Genomic DNA, 14,264 nt, shown 5'->3' with positions numbered 1-14,264 from the left:
CCCAGGCTATGCACCCCGTAACAACTTGGAAGCTAATGCTAAATTGCCTAGCAAGAAAAAACGCTCCAGATTTATGGCAGGTAGTTTAGCCAGACTTAGCCGCCAGCTAAACTAAATTCGACCAGAAATAACAGTTCTTACTTACCCGACCTGGACAGAGAGGTTACGTGTATTCAATCAATGGTACACATAAGGTTGTTGGGTTTAACCAGTCCACTTGTGTACATTACTTGATGGGATCAGGCATTGGAGTAGAGAGCTCAGCTGCTTCCTGTTTACGCTGCAGTCACATGATAGGACGAAAACGTACGCCCTCAGTTTTGTCTGAAAGGCAACAAATACGTTTTGTTGGTCGAATTCTATTAACAGCTGGTGTTGTACCATCTCATTAGTACTTGAAAACATGTTTTGATTGACTGAAACTTTTATTGGTAGATTGCACAGTACAGTCCATATTCCATACAATTGACCACTAAATGGTAACACCCAAATACGCTTTTCGGGTTCCACGTTAATTATCATTAAAAATAAAGGGTTAATAGTTTAATCTGATTGGTTGTGAATGTTTTCTGTGTGGAGTTTGCCTGTCCTCCCCGTGACTGCGTGGGTTCCCTCCGGGTACTCCGGCTTCCTCCCACCTCCAAAGACATGCACCTGGGGATAGGTTGATTGGCAACACTAAATTGGCCGTAGTGATTGATTGATCGATTGATATATTTTTATTTCAAATACGCAAAAAAACAAAAAAACAAGAGCAAGCATGATCCAATACAGTGCTATAGTGTGTGAATGTTGTCTATCTGTGTTGGCCCTGCGATGAGATAGCGACTTGTCCAGGGTGTACTCCGCCTCCCGCCCGATTGTAGCTGAGATATAGGCACCAGCGCCCCCCGCAACCCCAAAGGGAATAAGCGGTAGGAAATGGATGGATGGTGAAATGTGAGTGTGAATGTTGTCTGTCTATCTGTGTTGGCCCTGCGATGAGGTGGCGACTTGTCCATGGTGTACGCCGCCTTCCGCCCGATTGTAGCTTAGATAGGCACCAGCAACCCCCCCCCACGACCACAAAGGGAATAAGCGGTAGAAAACGGATGGAGGGCTTCACGGTGGAAGAGGGGTTAGTGCGTCTGCCTCACAATACGAAGGTCCTGAGTAGTCCTGAGTTCAATCCCGGGCTCGGGATCTTTCTGTGTGGAGTTTGCATATCCTCCCTGTGACTGCGTGGGCTTCCACCCACCTCCAAAGACATGCACCTGGGGATAGGTTGATTGGCAACACTAAATTGGCCCTAGTGTGTGAATGTGAGTGTGAATGTTGTCTGTTTATCTGTGTTGGCCCTGTGATGAGGTGGCGACTTGTCCAGGGTGTACGCCGCCTTCCGCCCGATTGTACCTGAGATAGGCACCAGCGCCCCCGCGACCCCAAAGGGAATAAGCGGTAGAAAATGGATGGATGGAAAATGGATGGATGGTTGTGAATGTGTCTATCTGTGTTGCCCCTGTGATGAGGTGGCGACTTGTCCAGGGTGTACTCCGCCTTCCGCCCGATTCTAGCTGAGATAGGCTTCAGCGCCCACCGCGACCCCAAAGGGAATAAGCATTAGAAAATGGATGGATGGATGGATGGATGGATGGTTGGTTACGGTGTACATAAAAAATGTGCTGCTTCATTTAAAAAAAAAAATGCAAACAGTTGCGTAATCTTATCATTTAACACCTTATCCATGTTTTAAGATGGATTTATTGTCACAATATTTATTTCTAGGCCATACGGTGAACCAGGAAAAAGTGGCTAGAAAGTGATTTTCGTTCCCACATCTGGGCACTACTCTTTTTTTTTTGCATTTTTGCATAGACAATGCCTTTGTGGACATTAGGTTAAAAGTTATGCGCAAAATATCCTGGCAGTTTTTTTTTACAGCCATAAATGTATAAAAATAGGAACTACAAAAAAATGAAAATCTTATGCAGCTGTTTTTTCTTGTAAATGTATTTACATTCATTCTGGAAACCTAAACTCTCCAACAAATTGACATTAATACATATACCTAACATTTGAGATAAGTATTTTAGCATTGGTATACTTCAATTTGAATTTAAACCATGAAACATACAAAACAAATGAAAAAAAAACGCTTCAAGGTAAGTGAATAGCAACCTGTACAATTGAACATAAACATGGTACATTTTGCTTAACAATAATGTTTTATACATTAAAAATTTCAGGAGACACCGTGTTGTAAGAGGAAGTAAAAAAAAAAAGAAAAATAAATAAATAACACTTTGGCCAAAAATGTCCGACAATCAAAATATCGAATAATGCGGAAAAATGGAAATACAACAAAAACTGCATTACAGTTTAGAATCTGTATACAATATAGTATAAAACAATATTTACATGAACAAAACAATGTGTTGATGTCACAGCAGGTCTTGGGTATTTTTTTATATATTTTTTTGTTTCTTTGTCTTAACTTAGCTCATTGTTAAAGCCATATCTCAAGAATTCTTTAATAGATTTTCCCCAAATTTGGCACAAACTCAAATTATGATTATTATATTTTTTTAAGGTCAAGTGCACTGTAACCTCACATTTCATTTTTGAAGTATTTAACTTAAGTAACTAAAACAAAAAGAAATAGTAAAATACTCTGAGGGATTTTTCTCAAATGTGGCAAAAACTCCAATTATTTTATCAGAGAACTAACTGATTAAGTGTGACTTAGTGTATTCTCAACAAGGGAGACATTGTTCATCTCATAGCTATCACTATCATCAGAGCCATTTTCCCAAGTGCTTTTTATCCTCTGTTTCCATGGATATATTGGCACAATTTTGGCAGCGACACAAATCAGTACAGGACAGTCTTGCAGACATACAGGAACATCTTCCGGTCTCACATTTGTTCTGTTTGCAGCTGCATTGGACTACCTTTAACACACTATCAGGGGAAGGATTTGTAGTCATCCATGTAACTATTAACCATCCATCCTCAATGTGCCATCCATTTACATTAAGTGAAGGAGCAGACATTATACCTTTGGGATAATCTCATTATTGCAGCCTGGTAGTTTGCCCTTTTGCAGTGTTGTTGCAGGGCGTCACTTGTAGGTGACATTGAGAGTTCTGGCAAAGCTGATGATGCCATGCAGAGTGCTCTGTACCTTGCAGCGTTGACATTTTCTGCAGATGATTGGCCATACAGGTGGCACACATATTTCCTCAGCACATCAAATGTTGACTGGTCGAATTCAAAACTGCTTCCCAGATGTATAAATGCAGACAGGTACGCCATTCGTATGGTAAGTAGTTCCAAGACCTGACAGTGTCTCCTCCTCAAAGTCAATATTGTCCCACACCAGTATTGTAGGAGTCTTCTTCGAGAATCCTACAGGGATTTTGTCTCTGCCCTCTATTAGTTGTAGTTGGGCAAGGCTAGTGTCTAGACTGACAACTGTGTCCCATGAAGAAAAACACCAGTTGGGGAAAGTCCAGAGTCAGTCCTCTCTTTAATTGATCCTGCCTGCAACATAAGAACACAGGGAAAATGGAGCACAAGGGTGTAAATAAAGATATATTCATACTGAAAAGTATTAGTAGTTTATATATATTATCAAAGCCTTTTTTTAAATTATTTATTATTCTTTTGATATTTTTCAGCATAAAAGTGTTTTACATCGCTGCCAAAAAAAGCTTCTGTTGTTACCTGTAGTTTGAAGCATCACAATCTTCATGTTCTTGCATCGTATTTAAAAACATTCGTCGTAGCTGCTTCATTCTCAGCACCCCCTGATTAACAATTATCCTTAGGCAGATGATCCTCTCGCAGAATATGTTGTAGCTGGCATCAAGGGTTGGTTCACTTCTGAAAAGAAAAATAAACACACACACACACACATTTAATATGTGCCAAAAAGTATGCAGTCAAGATTGTAGCTACATACAAACAGCCTTTACAAGTGTGTCTAAAACAAAAGGTAATATCATGGAAAAGTCCAATTTCTAAAACTGAAACTTTTATTTATTCTACATTAATTTCACAATTATTGACACTGTATCCGTCATGCATCTATAATCCATCCATCCATTTTCTACCGCTTGTCCCGTTCAGGGTCGCGGGGGGTGCCGGAGCCTATCTCTGCTGGATTATGAATTGTAATTTATAGTGTTGTAATTGTAATTGTAATTTATATTGATAATGCATTTTAATAACTCACACTTCTCCATCTGCAGTTCCAGTAACTATTACATCAGACTTTGTCATGAAGCTTGTGTACTGTCTGTAACAGGACTTGTGGTACCGCACTTCCATGTCTTCAATATGCAAGAGAATGCTACTGTCTTGCTTTATCCTGACAGCGTTCATCAACTGGCCTAAAAATAAAAGATGATTAAATGGGCAGCACGGTGGAAGAGGGGTTAGTGCGTCTGCCTCACAATACGAAGGTCCTGGTAGTCCTGAGTTCAATCCCGGGCTCGGGATCTTTCTGTGTGGAGTTTGCATATCCTCCCCGTGACTGCGTGGGCTTCCTCCCACCTCCAAAAACATGCACCTGGGGATAGGTTGATTGGCAACACTAAATTGGCCCTAGTGTGTGAATGTGAGTGTGAATGTTGTCTGTCTATCTGTGTTGGCCCTGTGATGAGATTGCGACTTGTCCAGGGTGTATCCCGGCTTCCGCCCGATTGTAGCTGAGGTAGGCTTCAGCGCCCCCCGCGACCCCAAAGGAATAAGCAGTAAAAATGGATGGATAAATGGTTTGAATGTGTATAAGTGCTACGTGTAGAGTGTGTGTTACCTGCTGAAGCCTTTCTGCCTGTAAAAGATGGTCCCTCTGCCGGTTGCCTCCCACAGCAATTCACTTTCGTTCAAATTCGTTTTCTTGCAAATGATACAAATGGCAGGGAGCACAGGGCCAGCAGAACCAATAGGCAGGCTTTTTTCTTTGGAATGTCACTTGTCGAGCCTGAAGCGTTGTCCGATGCCACACTCATCTTGACCCACATCCAGTCGTTTGGCCAGTTTTTCGGCAGAATCCAAACGCTTTTTATCAATGAACCGCCGGTAACAAGTCGGGTGAAGTCCAGCGTCATCAGGAATATTTTTAAATTCAACATCGATACAGGATTTGAATGTCTCAATTACTTTGTGACACTCACCATCACAGAAAAGCCCCCATTTTAAACAATTCCTGTAAGTATCCCACCTTCTGATAGTGAAATCATTCACTGCTATATTCCCAACAGACGTAACTTGCATGTAGCATATTTTGTTGTTCTTTTTTTAAACTTTTTGAGGTGTTTTACAGTATTTCCTCTTCATTGCTAGACGTTGTTGACATCGCCATCGGTCGAATGTGAAGCATGTGACAAAAACGTCACCTCTTGAGATGAAAATATTGTTACGCCAAGCAAGAAAGTCTCGACTTTAAACACTAATTTAAAAATTTTGCCTGCATGTGAAGTGGGGAACTTTTTTTTTCTCGTTGAAAACCAAAATATCTTTTTTAAGAACCAAAAATGATTTAGTGCTCAGACATGGGAACGAGATGAAACGAAAAACGGGTTCACCTTATGGCCTATTCTGGCACAACAAACGTTGATGAAAAATTCTATATTATTTTTCCAAATTTAATTCAATAGAAAAAAAAAGACTTTGAATAATTTATTGAAAAGGCAAAGGGAATACAATTATTATTATAAAACTTTATTTTGTGTAATCTTCAAAGTGTAACCATCTTCCAAATGATCAGTAAATTACAACATGAGGTCTATTCACCAGGAAGGGATAAGGTCTTCACACGCATGCACGCACGCACACACATACACGCGTACCAATACAAGAAAATGTTTGCTTAAAGAGTAAGAAAATACCTTCCCAGACCAAAGCTTCTTCACCGCAGTTATGAGGCATTGGCCTATCAATATATGGCATTATATACACCACACTATTTAAAGTGTATGCATGTTGTTCAGTGTATATGTTTTATAGTAACATCACATAAGAACAGTTTCCACAACCAGCATCCCTGTTCAATTTAAGTTTGTTATCAACACACAAAACCAGCAAGAGCAATTATCTGCAGAGTCTAATAATCTTATTATCATGAGATGTAAAAAAAAGATAGGAGATTTTGAGGAAGTTATAATTTTCGTAGTGTATGGCCATGTCAGGGCTGTGTGGTACAGTGTTGCTCCGCTGCATTCGTCCTTTACATCTGATCTCGGAGTTTGGCCAACCTTTGAGAAAGTTCATCCTGTAGACAAGAATAAAAAAAGACAATCGTTGGTGGAGATGTAGGAAAAAAAATAGTTTGAAGAAAAGATGTACTATATATATCTGACAGAATAATAGGGACACAAAAAACAAAAAGTAAATTAGTTACAAGAATAAAAGATGCTTTTGTAAAAAAAAAACAATAAAAAAGAAGAAATACCAAACAGGTGTTATGCCAAATATAAGAACCGAATACAAGACAATCATATTTTCAATATCAGTGTAATAAAAATATGGTAAATGGAATGATAAAAATGATACCATATGTCTGAAAGGCTGAAAAGTTGTTTAATGAGTTGACTTAGCTTCATTGATCACCATTATCTTAAATTAAGACACAATAACCCCTCACCCCTATTGTTTGCTAACTTGTTAACAACCTTATAGACACTTTATGGTAGGTTGCAGCTGCATCTCTCCAGGTTGCTGGTGTGCATGACTGACAGGAAGAAATTGTCTGGCTATTTTTGGAGAAGTTATTTGGTAACAACTGTATGTTTACATGTGCAGAAACCTCAAGACCCAGAATATAAGACAAATTCTCTTGTTCAGACTTTTTCTTATATTTTGGTCAATGTAGGATTATAAGAATACACATATGCAACTTTAAAAAAAAGTAGTGCCTCGCTTCATACCGCTTTAAATGTCGCGGTTACACCACAGCCGATTCTTTTATTTTTAAAGCACGTCAAATGTTTTTTGGCCTAAATAAAGTGTTAAATTATGTTTTATTTATAAATATTCACCAAACATGCCTTCTGTTTTTGGGTTAAAGGCGAATACTGCTAAATAACAACACAGTGCTACAACAACACAGCGCTAATTCTGCATCCACTAATCTTCACCGCGACAATCTTAAGTCATCCAACATTTTGGCTTAACAACTTTTTGATTGACTTTAACTCCTACCTCATCAATAACACATCTCCACATTGGTGAGCCTTTGACGGAAGCTATGTTGAACGAATACAGCTAGGAGTACCATCAGACATTCGGCGCGGCGCAACAGTCTCACTGAGACTGCTATGAACTACCAGCTAACAACAACTCTCCCGTCCAAAGGCAAAACCCAGTAACTCAGTTTTGGTCAAAACTGAGCTGATAATAATTTTGGAGTTCCTAGGTGATATCCTTTACATTAGTGTATGCTATATTGTAATTTGTTCCGTAAGTAAGCTGTTACGTGCATGGCAGGACCTAGCAACTACCACATAACCGCGTAGATACAACAGAAAAACCTAGTATCTCAAGGGACCAATCGGAGATTCTTTGTCAGTCGCCTTATTGTCTTTAATGAGACATTTGCACGAATGGGGGCCGACGGTCAACCTGATTATGTGATATTATGGCACGAGGGGATATTTGGAAGATTGGCCCAGGACGTTGCAAGCACCTTCATTAAACGTATTGTTCTTGATTCTTCCCCTTGCATACTCTTTTGGGCAGATAACTGTGGAGGTCAAAATAAAAACTGGACGCTGTACACGGCTCTTGCCCAATGTGCAAACGCAGAATGGGGCCCACCCGAGATTGTTATAAAATATCTTGAGAAAGGGCACACGTTCATGATAGCAGATTCTATCCATGGCTCAATCGGAAAGAAAATGAAAGCTCAAGAAAACATCTATATGTTTGATGACTTTGTAGATCTTTGTAAGACAGCATCAAGATAGATTGGTTTTCCTTTGTTTTCTCAAAATCAGCTAGAAGTGAGTTACTAGGTTTTGCTTTTGGACGGGAGAACTGTACGGCCAAAGAGGAGATGAACTGTGTTTTAATGCCTTTCATCTTTCACATCAATAACGCAACTTTGGCTTGAGCGAGGTGGAATGCCAATGCAGACACCCAATGATAACCCGGGATGCTAATATCAAAGCTAACTCGAGACTACACTTTCATCTTGGGTGAAACAAGTGTCAAGGTGACTGTGTGTGTTATTTCATGTTTAGAGAGCTTTAACAATGTTAAAAATGTAGTTAAACGGTTGTGAACTGTTTTTGTGCTCTAACTATGAACATAGGCTGACCATATTCTGAAATCCCAAAAAGAGAACACATATATCCGTGCCAAAGTGGGCAGCACGCCAAGGCCGGGACTGGGTGAACATTTGCCAATGATGCTTGAACTTGCTTTATAAAAATTGTATTTATTTAAATAAAGCATTTTTTCTCCTATGTTGACAGCAGTGTTGGCGCTGGGAATTTTCAAAATGGGGTACCATGGGCCCCACCAAGTCATAAAAATGGGGTCCCACAGTAAATTTTTGGGGTCCCACTTTTTGTAAGCGTTTGGAAAAAAAATGATAAACATATGCATTGTCCTGTTATATCTCACATTATATACTGTGTTTTGGAAAAAGGTTGTCATAAACGTTACTTAATTCCTTAAAATAAATAATATAAAATGAAGACAAATTTGTACCATATGCATATGTAAACGTATTCAGTAATAAACATTCATTCACTTTCTTCTTTTCTTCATGGATCTAAACTTTACCGCTGCTGGTAGTTTTTTCTATATTTTGATTTAATAAGTTGTAGGTGATCCTCTCTGAGCTGCCACCTTATCGTGGTAGAGGAGTTTGCGTGTCCCAATGATCCTAGGAGCTATGTTGTCCGGGGGCTTCATACCCCCTGGTAGGGTCTCCCAAGACAAACAGGTCCTAGGGGATTGATCAAACAAAGAGCAGCTCGAAGACTTGTATGGATATACAGCAAAATGGACTCAGATTTCCCTCGCCCAGACGCGGGTCACCGGGGCCCCGCTCTGGAGCCAGGCCCGGAGTTGTGGCACGATAGCGAGCGCCTGGTGGCCGGGCCTGTCCCCATGGGGCCCGGCCGGGCACAGCCCGAAGAGGCAACGAGGGTTATCCCTCCAATGGGCTCACCACTCATAGGCAGAGGTGGGTAGTAACGCGCTACATTTACTCCGTTACATCTACTTGTGTAACTTTTGGGATTAATTGTACTTCTAAGAGTAGTTTTTTTGCAACATATATTTACTTTTACTTGAGTATATTTATAGAGAAGAAACACTACTTTTACTCCGCTCCATTTAACTACATTCAGCTCGCTACTCGCTATTTTTTTTTTATTGATCTGTTAATGTTTGTTTTGGTTTTTCAGACAGACCTTCAAAGTAGGATCCATCACATGCCTGCGTTTCACCAATCACATGCAGTCACTGGTGACGTTGGACAAATCAAACAGAGCCAGGCGGTCACATGACCGTCACACGTAGAACCCGACTTAAAAAAGTTGAAAAACTTATTGTGGTGTTACCATTTAGTGGTCAATTGTACGGAATATGTACTGTACTGTGAAATCTACTAATAAAAGTTTCAATCAATCAATGATAAATGAGTTGTTCTTGTATAGCGCTTTTCTACCTTCAAGGTACTCAAAGCACTTTGACACTACTTCCACATTTACCCATTCACACACACATTTACACACTGATGTAGGGAGCTGCCATGCAAGGCGCTAACCAGCACCCATCAGGAGCAAGGGTGAAGTGTCTTGCTCAGGACACAACGGACGTGACGAGGTTGGTACTAGGTGGGGATTGAACCAGGGACCCTCGGGTTGCGCACGGCCACTCCCCCACAGCGCCACGCCGTCGCCAATCAAAAGTGTAAAGGAAAAAAGACACTTTTTATTTCAACCGTACTTCCAGTCAAAAGCCTAAAGACTGTTTGCACAGTTCCTGTCTTCACAATAAAAGTGCCGCTCCATCGCGCCTGCGCTAACAAAATAAAAGTCTCAGAGAGCCAGCGCAAACAAGCTAGCAAGCTACGGCGTTTTTATTGTAAATGTATTTATTGTAAAGTGTAAAAAAAACGAATATGAAAACTGGACAAATAGGATGCCAAAAACCAACGACTTTCATGTGGTATTAGACAGAAAGGAGGAACTTTTTTTCTCCTCCTATTGAAAATGTGGACGTTATCAGCACTACTGTCTGATTCCAATCAATGTAAGTCATCGGAATCAGGTAATACACCAACTTATATGCTTGTCTTCTTGAAAAATAGGAATCTATATGTTAAACATGCATGTATATTCATTAAAACACCTTTAACATGTGAACAAAAACGGCAAAATAAATATATATATATCATATACTGTATATATATATAGATAGATAGATAGATAGATAGATAGATAGATAGATAGATAGATAGATAGATAGATAATACTTTATTGATTCCTTCAGGAGAGTTCCTTCAGGAAAATTAAAATTCCAGCAGCAGTGTAAAGAGTTCAGATCAATTTAAAAATATGCAGTTATTCTTGTAGTAGTTTACCTTTTTACAGTGGCCCTAATACTCTTACGCATTATGTCAGTTTTTGTTGTCTTTCTTTTTTATTTTAGACTGAATGCACTTTTTTGTAAACAACAGACTATCAGTTAAAACTTTACCTGTTCTGCTGAGGCCACGCTGGTACCGACTGATCCCGTCTGTCCCTGAGGGAGCTCCATGTTCAGATCCAACCTTAACAAAAGTGCATCAAGGTCAATTCGAATGCTAATGACGTCATTTGTGTCGGTTTGATTATTTTCCAAATAACGTTCGTTACCCTGCTTCATCGGCCATTTCATGCAGCAACGAATCCACTTGGTTCTGAAGCACACGTTAGACACACAGTGTTTGCTATTGTCTCTTAAATCGTGGAAAAAGTGCAGTGGGTACCTGTGGAGTGGTCAGTGTTGTCGAGCTGCTCATTGTGTCTTCCATCTGGGCTGTCTGGACATCCAGTGTCTCAAACTGGTGCTCAAACTTGTCCATCAAAGCAGAAATCTGCAAAAAAGAAGGAAGCGTTAAGTGGTGCTATACAACCAAAATATTTAACACCTCTCAGTATAATGTAGTGCAGTTCTATGCCATCACAAACAACAATTACAAAAAAATATGTACATAAATTGTAATGTTAATTTAATAACACCCTTCTGAGTGGCATTGTCCTTGTAAAGGCATGCAAATGTGATTGTTTTGAAAATAAACACGTAAAAAAACTCTACCTTCTCCAGATTCATGGACTTCAGAGTAACATCCATGCCTTTTACCACTCCAGCCATAGATTTTGTCACCTGAGAAACAGCACATGGTTACCATAGCGAAACAGACAAGTAAGTGTGCATACAGGATAGAACATTTAAATTTAACATTACAATGATACTTCACCGCTAGAGGCAAGTTCTTATTAATCTGGGGACGTTCCGACCAGTGTTTTATGTTGCCGATTCCGATAATTCATGACTGAGATTGGCGACACCATTTACATGTATTTTTCAATGTATTTATGGTAAGTGCTGTACACAGTCCAACAAATTTTTTTGTAGTTCCTCATTTTACATTATTACATTCAATTATTGAAGAAAAACAAAGTCAATAACTAAAGAAAAACAAAAACTATTATCTACTACTTTTTGCCCTCAAAGTGCTCTTGAGGGTACTTTTTCTAAATTTGTAAACATGAACAATACAACATTTTTTGGGGGAGAAATTTCAAATATCGACCTAATCACTAGTATAAATCATATACTAATACTACCCTTGGCATCGACACCACAGATTTATGAATCGATCTGTCGCCCTCTTAAGTGTTGTGTACTTAAGGTGACAACACCGACACACCAACAGTTGTTATATTATCCTTCTTCTAAACTCTTATTAATCTACTTGTTCATTTCTCGATAATATTTGCTCCCTTTTTTCTGTAACATGGTTACATTTACAATTACTACTTGGCATTGGATAGAATAACACACTTGTAGTATCCGTAGTGCTTGTGCTGAACGTTGCTGTAGGTGTGTTTGAGATATTAATGAATTGTTTTACTATTTTAAGGAGACTTTTAATGATTGTTTTTGTTATTGTGTATTGTTTGCTGCTGGCGATCTACATCTTGCCCAGGTACTACGGTTGGAAACAAACTTTGTAGCTAAAACTGGTACATTTACAGAAATTTTGATTAATGTGCATTGTCCCTGTCCAAACAAAGGAAGAAAAGAAGAATAAGTGCTAACATTAATAACACTTAAACAGTGTTACAACCAAAAGTAACCAGATAGATAAGATAGATTGATAGTACTTTATTGATTCCGTCAGGAGAGTTAACTCAGGAAAATAAAAATTCCAGCATGAGTGTACGGACTTGAGATCAATTTAAAAAGTAAAAAGTAAATAATGGGGGTATAAATGGAAACAAAATAGAAAAATATTACAATAAGAATAAAAAGCAGCAATGGGAATAAAAATATAAAAGTAAAATAAAAATATAACAAGAGAAACTAGGCAGTAGTGACCAAGTTATGAAAAAGTATTGCAACCCTAACCAGCTAATAACAGTAAATTTGCAAGTATATTAATAATAGTTTTGAGAAAAGAATACAACTGGAAATTATACAATGTGTGACTGCATATGTCAGCAGCAAAATCAGAAGCCTTTGTAACCCATTTTGAAATGGTTCTATTATCATTTATAAGCCAAATAATATTTTAGGTCATATCACCCACCCTTGAATAAATCCTATTGATAAATAGTTTAAGATTGTATTTTCATTGTGTACCTGGTTCATGGTCAGAGCAGTTTGGACTCTTGCAGCCACTGCCTCCACCCTAGCACTCATCCTCAGGTAAGTAACTGACTGGTTCTTCTGTCTAATTGCATTCTCTGCATGGATCCTTGCCACATCCGTGTTGCCCTTCTGAATGGCCTAAAAAGGGTCAAAAACACACAAAAAAATGTTTGTAATATAATTATCAGCAGACAACCATTCACTGGCAGGCTGTACAACATACCTTCTTGACTTTAGCCTTCTCTGCTTTTTCATCTTTGTCACATTTCTTGGAATTTCTTTGGAGTTCTTTGGCTGCAAACTTTAAATTGAAAAGATGCTCTGGTGTGTGACGTTAAAGCAAATATAAGTTAAAAACAGCGAGTGATCTTGAATAATATTTTCTGCTAACACAGAGTGTGACTCGGAGCTCCCAGCAAAACAATGCAAACATTGGCAAGTCATGACATCAGAGCACAGTAGCGCACCCTAATAGAAATACAAGTTCTGTAACCACTCAAACAAAAGTATTAATAAATCATGTATACTATCAGGACTCCCAGCCGCTCAGTATTGATAATTGTATGTAATTCAACAAGATGTTAGTCACATATTAAAGAGTTATGTCTGAATAGTTTATAATCGCATATTTTACATGCGATTATGAAGTATTCGGACTATAGCTAGCCGTTGTTGGAAGCATTGAAGGCTTTTCAAGGCCTTTAGCCTTGTATTGTATACAAAACGTCAATAGTAGTTCGTAACCAATATGGTATAGTAACATTTAGTACAAATATAAATAATATTCGATGTCTAAAGGCCGTAAACACGGAAACAACAGTATTGTCCATAAATATCTTGTTGCGTTCGGTAACCTAGCTTTTGCGTTGACATTTTGACACTTCCGGTAGTCGGGGAGTTTAAAATAAAAGGATACTCTCCATGCCGGGCATTTTCGGTGTGGCTTTGGTAGTCAAGTCCTCCCAAAAAGTCAAATAAAGCTGAATTTGACGGGAAAAACGTCGTTCTTGTCAGGTTTCGGTCTCCCGTCGTCTCACTCCACTTCCTGGTGTCTCACCAAAATATGGCTGACGTCATCCTCACGTGGTGGAGCCTTGTGTCGACGTCACAGGGAAGCTGCCCTCCCGCCTTTTCCGCAAAATTGGGAACGAAAAGGGGGGAAATAACACAAAATGCTAATCTTTTTTTGTTGGGAGTCCAAAATATTATGTTGACGTGTTTTGCACAACAAAAGCGAAAGTTGATCTCGAGTAGTGGGCGGGGCCAGCAGGTGACTGATGATAAGATTTATGGCGTGGATCGCAGCGGGTGAGAGAGGATGACTCACTCCGTCTGATGAGATGTTTCACCCCGCGACAGCTCGGCAGTGCGGCGGAGCAGCTCCACATGTCGCTTTTGCTCCGTAC

The 14,264-nt window shown here is 39.3% G+C and overlaps 2 protein-coding genes across 2 annotated transcripts in view; one reads left to right on the top strand and one right to left on the bottom strand.

Annotated features, from left to right (window-relative positions):
• Window positions 1-5,690: 5,690 nt before the first annotated feature.
• On the bottom strand, window positions 5,691-13,955 carry LOC133550668 (charged multivesicular body protein 1b). The gene is made up of 8 exons (XM_061896611.1): window positions 13,775-13,955; window positions 13,082-13,179; window positions 12,850-12,996; window positions 11,299-11,367; window positions 10,970-11,077; window positions 10,857-10,900; window positions 10,699-10,771; window positions 5,691-6,256 (listed from the first exon to the last, which is right to left on the bottom strand). The coding sequence occupies exons 1-8, from the start codon at window positions 13,788-13,790 to the stop codon at window positions 6,212-6,214; spliced, it is 600 nt and encodes a 199-aa protein (XP_061752595.1). The 5' UTR covers window positions 13,791-13,955; the 3' UTR covers window positions 5,691-6,211.
• A 78-nt stretch (window positions 13,956-14,033) lies between these two features.
• The window catches only part of LOC133550667 (terminal nucleotidyltransferase 5C-like), a 7,996-nt gene continuing 7,765 nt past the window's right edge, over window positions 14,034-14,264 (top strand). Inside the window, exon 1 of the mRNA XM_061896609.1 lies at window positions 14,034-14,264. This exon is cut by the window's right edge and continues 242 nt beyond it. The gene's annotated coding sequence lies outside the window, so the exon portion shown is untranslated.

This window comes from Nerophis ophidion, linkage group LG04 (genome assembly GCF_033978795.1).
Source record: "Nerophis ophidion isolate RoL-2023_Sa linkage group LG04, RoL_Noph_v1.0, whole genome shotgun sequence".
NCBI classification, from domain to species: Eukaryota; Metazoa; Chordata; class Actinopteri; order Syngnathiformes; family Syngnathidae; genus Nerophis; species Nerophis ophidion.
This window is presented reverse-complemented; position numbering and strand designations above follow the sequence as displayed.